Consider the following 16,700-nt stretch of genomic DNA (forward strand, 5'->3'; position numbering starts at 1 on the left):
TCAAGCCCTGCTACCATCGGTGTGTCAGCTGTTGCATTCTGTGTTACACTGTTAGTCACTTTCCATCTCTCACATATGAGGCCCCCTGGAATGTAGAGGCCCTGTTCTGCAGTCCCTGCAAGCCCATGTATTAATGCGCCACTGGCTACATCGGTGATTAGCTTGTGGGGCAGTTCCAGTAGTTTCTGTTTGGATGTGAGTACAGTGGCAGCTGCAGAGCTCTGTTGGAAGAAAGCTGCAACTCGCCTCACTTGTCCCTGTAAACGACTGACGTGGGGTTCATGCAGACAGGCTTGGATGGACAAATTAAGCATGTGGGCAAAGTGATTTCTGCACTAAATTGGTTAACTTTGTAATGTTTACTGTGCATTGGCGATGACAAGAGAAAAACTAATTTGCCCTTTAAAGCTCTCATTCAGTAATCGCAGACAGCAGAACCTCAGCATTATTTTCTCCAGTCTGTGTCAAAGAGAAGATGAGTTGTAAAACAAAATTTGCTGTTTGACACCCCCTGGTTATTAGATAAGCTCTGTGCGGTCCAGTTGACAGTTATTGAAACTGTCTGCATCTCTGACTGTTTGACTTAAAAGGACGACACATCCACTGCTGCACAGGTGTTATCTGCTCCTGCCATGACTGTTTCGTGTACTTGCTGCTCTCAGGTCAGCTGAAGAGAGTTCATGATGTTGAGTAAGCAGAGCTAAAGGCAGGCAGCACCCCCTAATGTTCAAACAGAGGACTGCAACACAAATTGTGCTGTATTGATTTAAATCACCCTTTATTGGTATTGATTTTTAGCTGATTCAGGATGTATCCTTACATCCCTAGGCATAAATTTACCTACTTTGTTGTTTCTTTTCTCCCTCTTTCTGCAGCTCTCTTCTCTCTTGCAGCTTTTCCCCTACCTCCTACCCCCCTCAACCCTTTCCAGCCCCATCATATAAGCAGATAAATGTTCAACATCGGTCTAGTTCAGCACCAGCTTCCTGCCCATTAAAGAGAAGGTTTTCCTCGCTAATGTAAGGATGCTAAATGCTGCTTAGTGGAGTCGGATCTTGATAATAATGCATCAAAGAGTACGGTCTAGACCTGCCTGATTTGTAAAGTGTCTTAAGATCATTTCTGTAATGAACTGGGGCTTTACACATAAAGACATGTTTGATTGATTGATGGACTGACTGGTTGATTGATTGAAAATTGCTGCATGTGCTAAATTGATATTGCTGTTAAGATCAAACACTGCATGTTTAAATCAACACCTGACCATATTTAAGTTGTGTATTTGTCCGGTGTGCATTTATGTGTGACTGTGTCAGATTGGGTGTTTGTTCTCACTCATTGCCCCAGTCCAGTCTGACGGTGATGTGTCTCTTGACGTCTCGACTCTGGTCCTGTGTCAGGTGACCCGACAGCAGCTGCCTCCTCAGGTCGATCAGCTCCATCATCACGTGGCGGACCTTGTAGAACAGATCCACTTTGTGTTTCTGAAGCATGGAGAGAGAGGAGAGAGAGCGAGAGGAGAGGGATTACATTCTTCTGTTGTTCAGCTCTCCACATTAATACTGTGTGACTGGAGAGGAAGCTGAGTAAGCTGTCATTCTTTGGCAGCACGGCGTCTTTCTGTGGTGTTTTATCCAAAGCCCTGGCACTCACACAATAACAACTCCCACTGTAATACAGTCAAGGTGAATGTGTTCATTGTTTAACAAGCATTCAGCCTCACAGAGACAGACAGAGAACGTGCCAGCATGATTTGGCAAGTATGCAGAGAAAGACAGAGATCACAGCTTTTACCAACCAACACGTTTATAGAGATCAGTCCACCTTTAAAGGGTTTCAGAAAGGAGACGTTCACTTTCAACAAACATTAGAGGCATGAAGCAAACCTTGGACTTTTGTAATCTGAGTTTCACTTTTTCTTTGCCAAGGTAGAGCGACAAGGGAGGGTTGTGATGGATAGGAACAGCTTGTCTTAACAGGAGGCAACACAAGCAAAAGTCAGCAACAAAGCCTGCTTGATTGCATTGATTCTTGTTACATTGGTTGTGTGCCATACGGTTGTAGATCTAAGTATCCTGACCTCATGTGAGCAGTGCAGCAGACTGATTTAAACCTGTCAATATTCCACTGTCATCCTATTTTTATTTTCCTCTGTCGCTGTTGTTGAAATGGGCAAGGAATAAGGAAAGAGGGAGATGACAAGATCCCAGGAGTGTCAACAAAAATATAACTTTGATTTCTTTGACTTTTCTACCTCAACAAAGCTTGTTAACTTGTTTTAAAAGTGGAGATAGTTCATTATTATCATCATGTTTTATTTAAAAAAACTCAGCACATATCAAATTAATAGCAACGAGCAGGGTACACTCTTTGAACATCAAAATATTAACCTGTTAAAAGTAAACATGAAAACTTAAATCTATTGTGCACCTACATAGAGCTTTTATTGATAAGGTTGTCTAAATACTTGTAGAATATTTTGATGCTTTAAACCAGTGTTTCCCAAACTTTTTTTCTGATGACCCACTGTACAGGGGTCATCAGAAAAAAAGACCCAATGAAGGTGCAAGTCATGGTGACCCAACAGCTTTGTTTTCCACAGTATTGCTTATCAAGCCTATTGTGCCATCCTTGTTTGTTTGGTTGGTTGGTTGAGCTAGCTGGTGCTAGCGTAAATAATGTTAACTTTCAGTTTTACAAGCCTGGAAGAAGCCACTTCACCTCTGTCTCATAGATGTCCTTCGCATGCTCGACTCCAGTGGCTGTGTGTTATTAGCCAAGCATCAGCTATGGTGATTTTAGCCATCCAGTGGCTGGTATAGAGCCTTGTTTTGTGTTTTTATTAGGATGAAGAGGGTCAGTGTTAGTGTGAAGCCCCTCTCCGTGTGATTACACAGACATAAAAATCATACATCTAAAACACTGTAGCAAAGAAATTCTGAAAACTCATCTGGTGACCCACAAAAAATCTCCAGCAACCCAACTGTGGATCCCAACCCAGACTTTGGGAATGAGAGCTTTAAGCCTCATGGTGACTGTTATTTTTATGTTTGATAGGGCAGAAAGGTCACCAATAAATAAACAGATGTATAAGTCATATTTTCAACTCAAAGCTCCTTATAAGACAGAGCCCTTATCATTACACCTATTGAAACTTTTCTATTGGTGATGAAAAGACAAAAAAAATAGTCAATTTTAACAGAAGTCGTATAATCTAAGTAGAGCTGAGTTAAAAGATTAAAAGGGTCATGATTGAATTGGTTTATCTGTTTCATGTTGATGAAAAAAGAATTGCATCCCCACAACAGCATACATAACTGAGTTTTCCTTTTTCTGAGGTAACATTAGAACACACCTTGAAATTTTATTTAGATTGTAATCATGAGTTGTCTGAGCTGACCCTGAACGCATCATTATATAAAAGTTGGTCAGCTCGTTAACTTTGCCAATTAACGTCCATTCTGACGATTTCAATCCAAATTTCTGGTTTAGTATTTCTGACTAACAGGACTTGCAACAAACTTTGGGGGCACTTTCACAGATGATCTAAGTAGATGAGGAGCAACTAAAGCCAGTGAGTACATGCTACTCCAACAGTCAGAGGATTTTTTTTTTTCCAAGGAGACAGATAGGCTATGTGCTGAGGAGAGAGCAGAGGAGAGAAACAGTGATGTCTCCCAAGTTGGGCTGTGTGCTTTCTTTCCATTCGCCTCTGTAAACAATCATTTGTAGCAAGCTGTTTGGACATTATTTACTGTTTAACCATGGTCTTAATGATTACTCGATTCTGATTGGCTAAAGGAAGTCTAAAGGAAACAACTCTAATAAGCTGACATGATAATTTCTGATAAATATTGACGTGTCTCTAACTTCGCAGAGGACGGTTCAGGCCTCCACGTTGTCCATTAATCCCTGATAACTGGACACTTTCGGCATTAACCCTTACTTTTATTAAAGCACAGTTAGCAGTTATGGTTCCAATAATAGTTAAAATATGAACGGTATAACTGTGAGGGAATCTTATAACTGTTATCATTGATGCATCTCTAATTTGTATGCAGGAATGTATGCTGTGATTTTTCTTGTTTTATTAATACTTAACATTTGACAAATGATTTTTTCTTTTGTCTCTTTTTAAAGAGTTTGGAGTCATTAAAACGGATTTCTAAATAAAGCTCCTTTGCTTCTTAAGAGTATTAAAAATCAGCTTTGATAATGCGGCCATGTTTGTTCCTGGCTTTACCCTTCAAGTTGTCTTGAAGTTGAAAAGAAAGAAAAGAAAGAAGAAAGAAAATTAAGCAGCAAGAGCTTTGAATGTGATTTACATGTAAGTAAACTACAAAGGCAGGAAGGAACAATAAAGACAAGCAGACTTTCTCTTTATTTTCTTTTACACTGAAATCTTTGGACTCTTGTTTTGGGGTAAAAAGCGGCTCAAAGATGACTTCAGGGAACTATACGTGACATTAGCCAACTCTTCTAATCAGACACGATGATAATTGATTATGTAATGAATCCGTGCTTGCAGCTGCATTATTGTCTTAATCACATCATTTAAGCTCATATAAACATGATTATTGTCCAGTGAACCCTGAAACTCTGAATATTCACAGTCTCATACTACAGCTGTGATTTTCAGACTTCTCTAAAAACTCTGAAGGCTTTTATAAATTAGACGGGTCAACGGTCCCGTGATTCAGCTGAGGTAGGACAGCTAGAGCATGAGCAGGTGAAAGTGGACCCTCAGCTCCTCCTGTAGCTCGTTCTATTCTTAGACCTCTAATTTAGCCCACAGGGCTTCAGCAGCAGGCAGCTGGTTTAAATGTCCATTCAGTTCTTGGCAGGAGAGCCAGATAGGCAGAAAATTCCCCCATACACATACACAGAGTCCTTGGAGACTGTAATTGTGTAGGGTCTGCACCAGACCTCTCTAAAGCTCTCACACATAAAGGACACTATGTGGCTGTACTGTGTGCATGGGAATATTTATACTGGTATGTACACATGCAAACATACACCTGCGTACATGCATATAGGTGTTCAAACCTGCATAAGATATTGAAAACATACAATAATGTAGAGCTGTAAAAGTCTATGAAGCATTCTTGCCTCTCTTTTTTAAGTATGTGTCTAGCTGCATTCCCATTACAGTTTTTTGCAATATAAATGCAACATATTTCTGAAATTTCAACTAAGTTTTTTATTGCGCTATTTTGATTTTGCGCATTTGTGCGAGGAGTTTTTTCCACATGTATTTCTCACACCAGTCCAGTACTACAGAATATAAAAGAGAAGCTTTTGGGGGGATTTTGTTGGTGTGTTTTTTTTTTATGAAGTCAACAAGCTGTTTTTTTAAATGAGGTTGAATATTAGAATATCAAAAAGAGTTCTGCACTGCTTCACCACTGTGCTCTGAAACCATGACTTAGAGCCTCACAGTGCTTATTCGGCCAAATACACTATTTAAAACAGGAGTACACTGTGCAGTTTCCAACCAAGTCACACACAAATTTTGGGTTAAAAGGCTCACTTAGAAGTCAGGTGACTTTCAGTCTTGTTGTGCAGTATCCAGGGACAATCTAGACAGTTTGGTTTTATAATAGTAAACAATTTAAGTAAAATAAATGCAAAGACGTTGGTCATCATTGGCTGATTTTGCGAAGCCAGGCTTAGAGCCGCTTATGAGATCAAAGAATCAGTTCTTAATGCGGCACTGATCTGGATCATTAAAAAAAAGCTAATTTCCATAACTAGCTGAGAGAGGACGTTTTTATCATTTAGCCACTAGTTGTGTTTGCCGGCATTACTGTATGAGAGAAAGAGAGATGCAGAGAGTATAATTGTTGCTGTTTGAATCTATTCAAAGCAAATGAGACGATTTATCTGACTTCAGCCTCTGTATGTGAAAATCTTTACTGACATTTGTCACAGTCTGTTTCAATCTCCTCTAGCCCGCAATTTCCACATAGGACAACTGGGCTGCGCACCGAGGCACTGCGGGTTTGCTCTGACCGATGGTGAGCAACCTTGCCCACTGAAAGTGAGTCTAGAGTGCAGCACTGATCAGCAGGCAGAGATCGCGGGAGAACTGCAAGTTCACACAGGAATAGTATGTCAACAGTGGACTATTTTACCTTTGGGGCTTAATTTATCATCCTTTCCGGTATAAGTCTGTGATAATATTGCTTCCACCATTGGGTGAGTACATTGTAAGTTAAAAGGTTAATGTTTGCTTAAAGGATCTGTGGTTTTATGTAAAATTCTTTGGCTAAATATCCTCAAAAGTTAACTTTTTCTTGTCAGTGGTGTAGCTCTGTGACCCACTGACCTCTTAGTGACCTTTGCTCTTGTTGCAGGATGAGACTTAATGTTGATATAGTGATGATTTGGAACTGGGAGTCCAGGCATTGTGTTGTATTTTGAAAGAAGCGGACATTCTACGCCTGTGACTTCCTTTTTGGTGCTTTCTGATCGATGGGTATTGACGCAGTTTGGCAGCAGTCCGGCGCAGCAGTCCAGCGTATCTCGAACGAAGCAGAGCAAAGTGTCGCTCCAGGCACTCGCCACTGCCGCTATGGAATGCCAGCTGTGGAAATGCTCCAATAGACTAGAGGGGGAGCGATGTGCTCCGCAGTAGGATTCGCCGGCGGATCGTGGCGTGGTCGCTTTATGTGGAAATCGGAGGTTAGAGTGAGCCATTGAAGTGAGGACCAAAGTCAGGGGCATTGGTTGTATGTCATAAAAGATTCAGTCACACAGTGTGAGTGGACGCTCCACTATGACTGATACAGAGCTGAAAATGCACAGTGTCCACCTGACTTAACAGTATTAATAAGACTAGGTTAAAATCTAGTATGTGGCTGACTGCAACCATCTAGGATGCCTGTTGAAATGCCTGACTGAATTGTGTGTTCTGGCAGAGTGGCAGTAAACAGCTAACCTAACACACCAGATTGACTCTTACAGTATATCCAATTCTGCAGTGAACCAGCAGTGAACTTTTGCTTTTGGTGAAACAGTAATGGTATTTTATTGGTTAAACAGCAACAGCCTTGGTAAGGACATCAACTGACATGTTTACAGAGGAACAGAATGTTGTTTTGGTATTTCACGTGGTCAAAACCAGGATTTTTACCGTTTGTAATCAGGACATGCTAGGATATGATACACTTCTTGGGTATCTGCCTGAGGCTCCGTCCACACGGAAACAAAAACAATATATTGCCGTTTTGTTTTGAAAAAGTTTTCTGTAGAGACGGAGTCATTTCAGGAACCACTGAAACGACTGAAAATGCTGTAGTGCATATGCCAAGTCTGTTCATGGCGCTGTAACGCTGCCACGAAAATGCACCAGAGAAGAGGAAGATCACAGAAAACGGACACAAACTTTCTTCTAGTTGTCCTTGCGGTTGTTCTCAGCATTGGATTTAAGAACATATGGTTTGTGCGTTTCACGGTGGTGGTAAAGGAGCATCAGATTTTGCTGTAAAAGCCATAACAAGCTCAGTAGCTTCTGCAGCACGAACACAACCCTGTAGTCCACCATTAATGTTTTGGTCGGATGCGTGCAGGCACCTTAACGGAGATATGCTACGTGTGACGTAATTGTTTCAAGAAAGATGCTGATAGCCATCCACACAGAGACGAAATAGTAGTCGTTTACAGATTTATGCACTCTGGGACCTGTTTACAAAAAGTATCATATACAGTCACCCGAAACGCTGATTCAGTGTGGATGAAATGCCGATGCGACATAAAACTTTTGCATATACACCTGAATTAGTTTCCGTATGGATGAGGCCTGAGTTTTGGACAAAGAGCTTGAAAACGGGACAGTCCCGATCAGATGGGGATGTATGGTCACCCTGCTGTAGCCTATATTTTACACAACCTAACCTAAAGATGGAGGACCATTTCTAAACTCACTTTACTTTAGAAGCAGAACAAAACACCTTTTAGCTGTAAGAATACAGGCCACATCTGCAGGTCTTCTGTAGAGGAGGGTATGTAAGCATGGCATCATTTAAATGTAGTTTTTAGCTCAGTCTCTAAACCTTCATGTCCACCGGTAAACCTTTATCTCAGCCAAGCTTCTTTTTCGATCCTTCCCATTGTTGAGCCTGTTGCAGCATCCTGATAGTGATTATTATGTTTTTAGCAACAGTTTAAAAATATTTAAACTTTTAGCCAAGAAGTGTCATATTTCAAATAGATCTTGACTAGTTGCTTAGCAACAAGAAGAGTCATGCACAGCAGCCCTCCTCAGCATCTGTCATCGGTTTGTAAGGAGAAGCCCAATGGATGACCACACTAATGCTCTTTGATGCACACTCTGAGAGAGTCCAGATTACAATTCAGCCTGAGCATGTGATCATTAATGATACAGGAAGCACAAGCTTTTACACACTATCATAACACAGAGACAAAAGTACACTTTGATCATTGTCATGAATTATACATATATTTCATCTCTGTATATCAAAATGAATAAAGAACTTTGTTTATTAAAGATAAAAATAAGAAAAATACCGCTAGCTGTTGACCAAGGCTCAAATTAAAAAAAGTAGTCATTTGAGTTGCAGAAGAAACCTCTGGGCCTTTCTGAGATGTTTCACTTTAAAGGTTAAGAAGGACAACCCAAAAACATGACGGTATTTCAGAGGAATAATAAAGAAACTATAAAGTGCCAAGTAACAAACAACCACTCGACTCACTAAATTACAAACCGGCCAAAAACACAATGACTGACCAACCGACAAAACAATTAACCAATCCTAAGACAACCAACTGGCCACTTAGCCATCACACCATCCCAAAAACAACACTTCATGGAACAAACAACTCACCGAATCAACTGACTGACATTTCATAAACCAATTCACCATCAACCAACCGGACAACCAACCAAATAACAAATTTACCCACCAAAACACCAGCCAACAAAACAATAGATGAACAATCTTGCGAACCATTCTCCCTGCTGACTTACCAACAGATAAATTAACCAATCTGACAACCAACAATCAACAAAAAATGGCCATCAGATAACCAACCAAAATCCAACGGCCAGCCAGGAAAAAGCAACTGTGCAACCAATTAACCAAATAATAAACCAACCAACTAACCAATACACAAACTAACCAGCCTGTCAGTCATCCTTCTAACTATGCAATGAATTATTACCAAATCTAATCAACCAACCAACCAAACAGTCAGCCATAAAAACACTGAACTGTCAGCCAATCCCCTCAGCAACCCAAAATAACCCACCAACTTACCATGAAACAACGAACCAAACAAACAATACGCCAAGCAACCAACAAGACAATCAATTTATCAGCCTTCACCAACCAACTTGCCAATTAGCCAACTATCCAATAAACAAACTAACCTCTCAGCCAGCCCACCAGCCACCTTACTAACCAACAAATTACTCATTTAACCAACTAGAAAACCAAACAAAACTAACCAACCAGGCAGCCATAAAAACATTGAACTGTCATCCAACTAACCCCTCCAGAAACCCCAAACTCCTAACCCAACCAACTTACCATGAAACAACTAAGCAACCAAACAATAAGGCAAGCAACCAACCAACAAAGCAACCAATAAGACAATCAGCCTTCACCAACCAACCAACTAAGGCTCCGTCCACACGGAGACGAGTTCTGGAGTATACGCAAAAGTTTTTTGTTGTATTGGCATTTCATCCACACGGAAACAGGATTTTTGGAGGCCATAAACACTACTTTTTGAAACCAGGTCTCAGAGTGAAAAAATCTGTAGATGCTTACTGTTTCATCTCCATGTGGACAGCCAACTGCATCTTTCTTGAAACAATTACGTCATACGTGTCATAGCCCATCTACACCGCATGTGCAAGTCAACCAAAACAATGGCAGATTACAGGGTTGTGTTTGTGCTGCAGAAGCTACTGAGCTCATTATGGTTTTTACAGCAAAATCTGATGCTCCTTTACCACCACAGAGAACAGCATACACCAGACTTTCTTAAATCCACCTTGGAGAAGAACCAGAAAGGCAACTAGGAGAAAGTTTGTTGCAGTTTTCTGTAATCTTGGTCTCTCTTTGGTGCATTTCCATGGCAGTGTTACAGCGTCACTTACAGGCTTGGCATATATACCGTGTTTTCAGATGTGTTCAGTGGTCCCCCGTATTTACAGAAAAACTTTTTAAAAACGAACTACTGAAGGTACAATGAAAGATTAATACATGACCCTACAGGCTCTGCAGGAGCTGCAGGGCGAGTTTGAGCAAACTGGACACTTTAGTTCATATTTAGTTAATCTTGTGGTGCAGTATGTTGCAAAATAAATTCAGTCCATTATGTTTGATTGATTCACTGTGGCCAGCTCATAGAGGTGTGTTTAGAGTATACATGAACTTTATAAACTTTGCTTTGGCAGCAACACACTTACTGCTCCCGAGGGAAGTCCTTTAATTTAAAGCAGCGGCACAAGAGTCAGCAATAAAGCCTGGAGTGTTTTACAGAGCTGAACCCAGCAGACACATCATTGAGGTAGAGGACACACAAACTGCACACTGTTGTTATTTACAGCAGCAGAGAGAGAGAGAGCAGCCGTCCCTAGGGCGAGGTACACAAACACATTTACAACTGAGAGCAGCGCGCCAAAAGCTGCCTACTGTCAGCCCCGAGAGCTGCTGGAGGAAGCAGTAAAGTATGTGCTCACTTTAAGGCCACCTCAATAGAAGAAGAAAGCTTGTGTGGTAGAGTACTTCAGTGCTACTGAAACAGAGAAAAGGAAAACAGTTCACAAGGGTTTAGGTCGTTCAAGTCCAGAATATCAATCCAGTGAAGCTGGAAAGGAACTACAAGGGACTTAATTAGGATTTATTTTAGTTTGTATTATTCTCTGTGCAAATGTAAACTCTGACTAATGCTTTCTGTTGTCTCAATTGTACTTTTTAAAAATATGACAAGTGCATTATTTTTTTCCTTCCATTTCTCTTGATCATTTCTGAGATGTTTCACACCTTGATTTGAGTCTACATGTGGTAAACTTATTGATTGGACATCCATGACTTGGGGAGGCCCAAACCTCTCTATAGAAGGCCTCACAGCTGGCAATGCATATCAGAGCAAAAACCAAGTCATAAGGTCAAAGGAACCACCTGCAGAGCTCAGAGACAGGACTGTTGGCAGGCACAGATCTGGGGAAGGCTACTAAAAATGTCTGCAGCACCAAAACTTCCCACGAGCAGCAGTGGCCACCATAATTCTCAAATGGAGAAAGTTTGGCACAACCAGGACTCTTCCAAGAGCTGGCTGCCTTGCAAATCTGAGCAATCAGGGGAGAATGGCCTAAGTAAGAGAGGTGACCGAGAAACTGATTGTCATTCTGAACTCCAGAGATCCTGTGTGGAGATGGGTCAAAGTTCCACAAGGACAACTATCACTGCAGCCCTCCACAGATCTGGGCTTTATGGCAGAGTGGCTAGACAGAAGCTTCTCCTCAGTTCAAAACACATGAAAGCTCACTCTGACTTTCGAATAAGCACCTGAAGGACTCTAAGACTGTGAGAAACAAGATTCTCTGGTCTGATGAAACCAAGATTGAACCGTTTGGCCTCAATGCTAAACATTATGTCTGGAGGAAAGCCGGCACCGCTCATCACCTGTCCAATACCTTCCCAACAGTGAAGCATGGTGGTGGCAGCATCATGTGGTGGGGGTGTTTTTCAGCAGTAGAGACTGGCCAGGGTTGATGGAAAGCTGAATGGAGCAAAGTACAGTTATCCTCAATGAAAAAAACCTGTTCTGCAGCACTTTGGACCTCAGACTGGTCTGAAGAATCGGCTTCCAACATGACAATGACCTGAGGCACACAGCAAAGACAACACAGGAGTGGCTTAGGGAAAACTCTGTGAATGTCCTTGAGTGGCCCAGCCAGAGCCTTGACTTGAGAGAGAGACCTGAAAATGGCTGCACACAAACGGCCCCCGACCAACCTTAGTGAGCTTGAGAGGATTTCCAAAGAGGAATAGCAGAAAATCCCCCAATCGCAGGTGGGCAATAGTGATGGGAAGTTTGGCTCTTTTCAGAGAGCCGGCTCTTTTGGCTCCTGAATGGCTCTTTATTTAGGATCTTTTGTAACCCTATATTTTACCTTAACTTCGCAAAAAATAATGGTTAGTGTGTTGAAAACTCTTTTGCATTCAGAGTTTTTATGAGAAGCCTTATAATTGCCTAATTTTGTGCATTTATTCTGTTGCAAAACCTTTCTTAGGTTAAGCATTTAAATTCCACTGGTAAGGCTTAGAATTAGTGCCGAGCGGATGTAGACACGTGTTTGCAAATGCACAGTACAAATTGGGTTTCCGGGACGGATCGGGTAGCGATACCTCCCTCTCTGTTTTCACATAATGGTATAATCCTTTATCCTCACATGTGATTGGCTGCATGGCCGCCATGCTGGCCAATCAAAACAAAGTGCTGACCAGAGCTGGGGCTGAGCACTATGAGAGCTAAGCAGCGAAAGGAAAAAAAAAACTGGGAGCCGGCTCTCACTCTATGCAAGCCGGCTCTTCTGATTCACTACAAAGCATCGCCCCTCAGAGCCGCAGCTTTTTCTCATGACCCATCACTAGTGGGCAAAGCTTGACTGGGCCAACTGGAAAAAGACCTTAGGGTGGACCCAGAACTTGTTGGAGCAGTTAAAACCCTTTAGGACTGGCCATATTTTCTGAAAACAATCCCACGAAAACTGACCCAGAAATAATTTCATATGTTGATGAAATCTTGAATGAAAGGATACAGGTACGTTTTGGAAAAACCAAGAAAGGATGGCATGCTGCTCTATGCCATCTGTATTTCTAACTCCAAGAGACTCATTTAAAAAAAAGAAAACCTGGACTGTAGCTTTTCCAGACATCTGGACTTTGCAGTTAGTCGTTGCATGTGCTTTGACCATTTGACCCTTTTCTGAGTCAATTAACTGGACTCAGTGCAGTAGAACAGGAGCACACCAAGTCTCTGTAGCTGACTCTGAAGTCATTCCCATCCATACCGTAGATAAACAAACATGCTGCTTTGAAATCAATCTGCCTAATTTCTCCATATTTGAGCAAAAATCTTAAATCTCAGAGGTACAACCAAGCATCAAAGTTTGTTTTTTTTTTCAGCTGACGAGTAAAAATCTCCTTTAGGCTAACTATTTGAGAACATAGTCCTCCTCCTACCTCTCTTCCTCCCTAACTGCCTCCTCTGCCTCTTTCCCCAGCTGCAGTGAGTAATCACACCTTCACATCCAGCGGGAACAAACACACACCAACACAGTTAAACACTCCTTTACCACTTCAGAATCAGCACTATAAAAACCAGCCGAGCAAATCTCAGATAATGATGCTGCTTGTAGAAGCCGTTCTGTTTCATTGAGCTTATATTCACATCATCCTGATATTAGCCAGGAGTAAGAAAACACCTTTGTTTAATTTACGAGGCACTGACCAGCCATGCTGGAGTGTTTACCACAGTTAACTAAATCAAACATTTACTCTCCTCCTAGCTGCTGCGTTGGATGTTTGCCTCAGGAGAGAGAAGAACAAAGAATCAACATCTTCAACTCTCTTACAGCCCACAAACTAAGAGCATTTTCTCATTTGGTGTGGTTGTTTTCTACCATGCCTGGCCGCGACTGCTCCACCCACCCCTTGTCTGCTTTCACTGCCATCTTACAGACCATTGCAAAGCCTCTAAACTGGTCAGATGACCAAGGATCGAGGGCCCAGGACTGGAATCTGGAGACCGAAGTGCAGACACATGAGAGCAGGCTTTAGGTTGTTGCGGCAGCCACATTGTGAGATGGTCTTCCTAAATTTCTGACACTGCCAGAATTTTATCCCAGGCTATCTTTGGCTGCAAGACCCTGACTACAGCAGTCTGTCAGCCTTTCTCATGGTGCAACACAGGACTATTGTTGTAGTGTCACGACAAAAAGATTTCGCCATGACTGGTCTGGGAGAGCCCAAAATCGCACGATGCATTCACATTATTTTGATTCTTTCAGTCTCTCCATGAGTCTCTGGTGGGAGGGACACAAGCTGTTTCTCAAGACAAGGCAGGATCCTGTATCGGCCGTCTGTGAGGGATACTACATCCGACTGCTGTTCTGCTGTCCAACTGTTTGAATTTTGAGGATCCTCAAAATTTTTCCAGGGACTAAGTTCTTCAAACAGAGATTTTTCAAGGAACCACATATGTATCATTTGCTTCCAGGAATTACCCACAATGGAACCATTTTCCTTTTCTTAAAAAGTACAGACACAAAACTGCACAAAATCAGGAAGAAGCTGGGTCTTTAAACGCTCAGTACAGTTTTTAATGTCCCATTTCCAGCCACAAATATCATCTTTATTTCATGACATTAAAATAGATCTGAATGGGTAGAAATAGCACAGTAGAACATGATTATATCATATGATTTTATTACTATAAGATGGATTATATGATTATATTGTATATTTTAGATAGCACGGGGTCAGAGTTGTACAAGCTGTTGTTAGTACCCCAGCAGGGTATATGGGTGTGACCATTCCTATGATGTAATCATGCACACTTGCAAGACTTCCAAATGTGTCTTAAACAGTTGCCAGGGAAGAGTCTTGCCTCGCTTCAGTTAGCGTTATGTATGGTTTTGGTGTTATTTGATACCAGTGCTAAATCTGCACTTTTTATATTCTGCTGGTGCCTAATTGGTGCATGGACTGATACTTTTGAAAGAAAAAAAATGTGTTAAAAGTTGTTGGGAAGATAAAGGTTGTCTGGATACTGTAACTGATTCGCAGAATTATCCTTAAAAGATGCCAGTAGAACATCGGATTAGAAAAGTGGAGCACATGCCTTTCACTGTGGGTGACAGTGAGTTGCATTGTGGTGGGGTATCGTAATGAAGTATCAATATCTGTGTTGTAATTCGGTCTGGTTGGTATCAATTGAGTTGGTACCAGATTATGATACTCATCCCTAGCCTCAGTAAGACCCAACTTGGGAGAATCTTTCCTACAGAAAAAGGCTACCAGGCTTTGAGAAACAGTTCAAGTTTCAAGAAAAGAGCACAAGCTAGAGATTCTTGTTCTCCACATCTTGTGGAAAGTGCAATCTCTAGTGGGGCTTTTCCACTACGGCTTTTGGCTGTGCCGAGCCAAACCAAGCCGTGTTGATTTGCATTTCCATCACCGCTTTGGCCGCGCCACACTCAAAGCAGACCAGCCCCACCTTGAAGCGTGATGCGCTGATATTGAAATCCTTTGTGGGGTGTGATTTGCTGGGGGAATTAACCCCCTCTGCTTCTGATAACCCCTCCATGATAAACTTTCACCCCATGGGGAGATGGGGGAGATGGATTTTATCCCTGCCTCTGCTCCAGCTGTCCATAACTCTGTTACATGTCAGCATTAACTGTATGACTTAAATGTTTATGACACAAGACCAAAATTCCAGATTTTTGTGCGTACTGCGGCCAGATAGTTGCGCTTCTGACACTGACAAGTGAGATCAGGAAGGACCAGGCCCAGATCCGGGAATACACCTTTTTCTGCACCTACTGATAACAAAAGTTTGGCCCTGTCCCCTTCTTATAGACAAATGAATTCTAGACTTTTAAAAAATAAAATGCTGGAGATGTTCGTAACATTTAGCCAATGACGAGTCTCACGTTCATTTATTCTGGTGCTAGTAAAGCATGTCGTTCTCTCTGCCCAATCTAAAAATATGATTGTGTTCATTTTCTGCCTTTTAGAGACCCACAAATTCATAATAAGGAGACTGTTCTTTAACTTATGAGCAGGAAAATTCTCTTCTTTGATGATAAGCATGAATTATTGTTTGTTTACTGAAAAAATTATGTAAAATGATGTAAAGTCATTCAGATTAGACAGTGCAGAGAGATCAAGGAGGGCTCAAAACACTAGCTCAGTTGTGGTGGAAAGGCAAATCCCCTGCTGTGCTGGTCTGCCATGCTGAGTCCAGCCGAGCTGCCCATGTAATGGAAAAGGCCCATGAGGTTGACTTTGGTTATGGTCCATGTGGAAAATACAGCCCATCCAGTATGCTACTACTGTCATGCTTCTAGGTGTATAATTCCCTATCCAATGAAATGATACCTGACTGGTCTAAAGTCAAATAAAAACATTCTGTTAAACAACTTCACACCAAAACAGTAAAATGCTACACCTTGACAATGCAAGTTGGTTTGCAGAATGTGGCTAAGCAGTGGCTAAGCAGTTAACGTCAACATTCCTGGGTTAAATATTAACACTCAGTGCTTTGGTTTTGTATGATAATAACCTGAAACAGCTTCTGGACAACATTAATCCCATTTTCTGGATAAACTGACGCTGAACTGTGCTGTTCCTACAAGATGCTATCCGTGCTATCAGTAAGCGGATGTCCGTATGAGACTGGAGATCATAATGATGGCAAGGCAGTAGTCATTAGGAACAGCTACAGAGGCTACTAGTGGCATACAGGTTGGGTTGAGATTGTAGGTCTGGAATAGGAAAAAAAAGGGTTAAATATTTGTTTTACTGAATTGTAATTCTGGTCCTGATGATCAAGATTGAACTGTTTCGATGGCTACTGTAATGGCACCACAACTTGAGGACTACTTGAACAACTAATGGATTCCAACCAACCTGCGGAGTAGGTGGTGTAAATATCAG

General features: G+C 41.6%; 1 protein-coding gene across 1 annotated transcript in view; it reads right to left on the reverse strand.

The window, feature by feature from the left end:
• The window catches only part of LOC121506749 (dedicator of cytokinesis protein 3-like), a 172,513-nt gene that overhangs the window by 80,830 nt on the left and 74,983 nt on the right, over positions 1-16,700 (reverse strand). Inside the window, exon 6 of the mRNA XM_041782604.1 lies at positions 1,336-1,484. Coding sequence (XP_041638538.1) covers positions 1,336-1,484 — 149 coding nt within the window. The remainder of the gene's footprint in view (positions 1-1,335; positions 1,485-16,700) is intronic.

Source organism: Cheilinus undulatus, linkage group 3, assembly GCF_018320785.1.
Source record: "Cheilinus undulatus linkage group 3, ASM1832078v1, whole genome shotgun sequence".
NCBI classification, from domain to species: domain Eukaryota; kingdom Metazoa; phylum Chordata; class Actinopteri; order Labriformes; family Labridae; genus Cheilinus; species Cheilinus undulatus.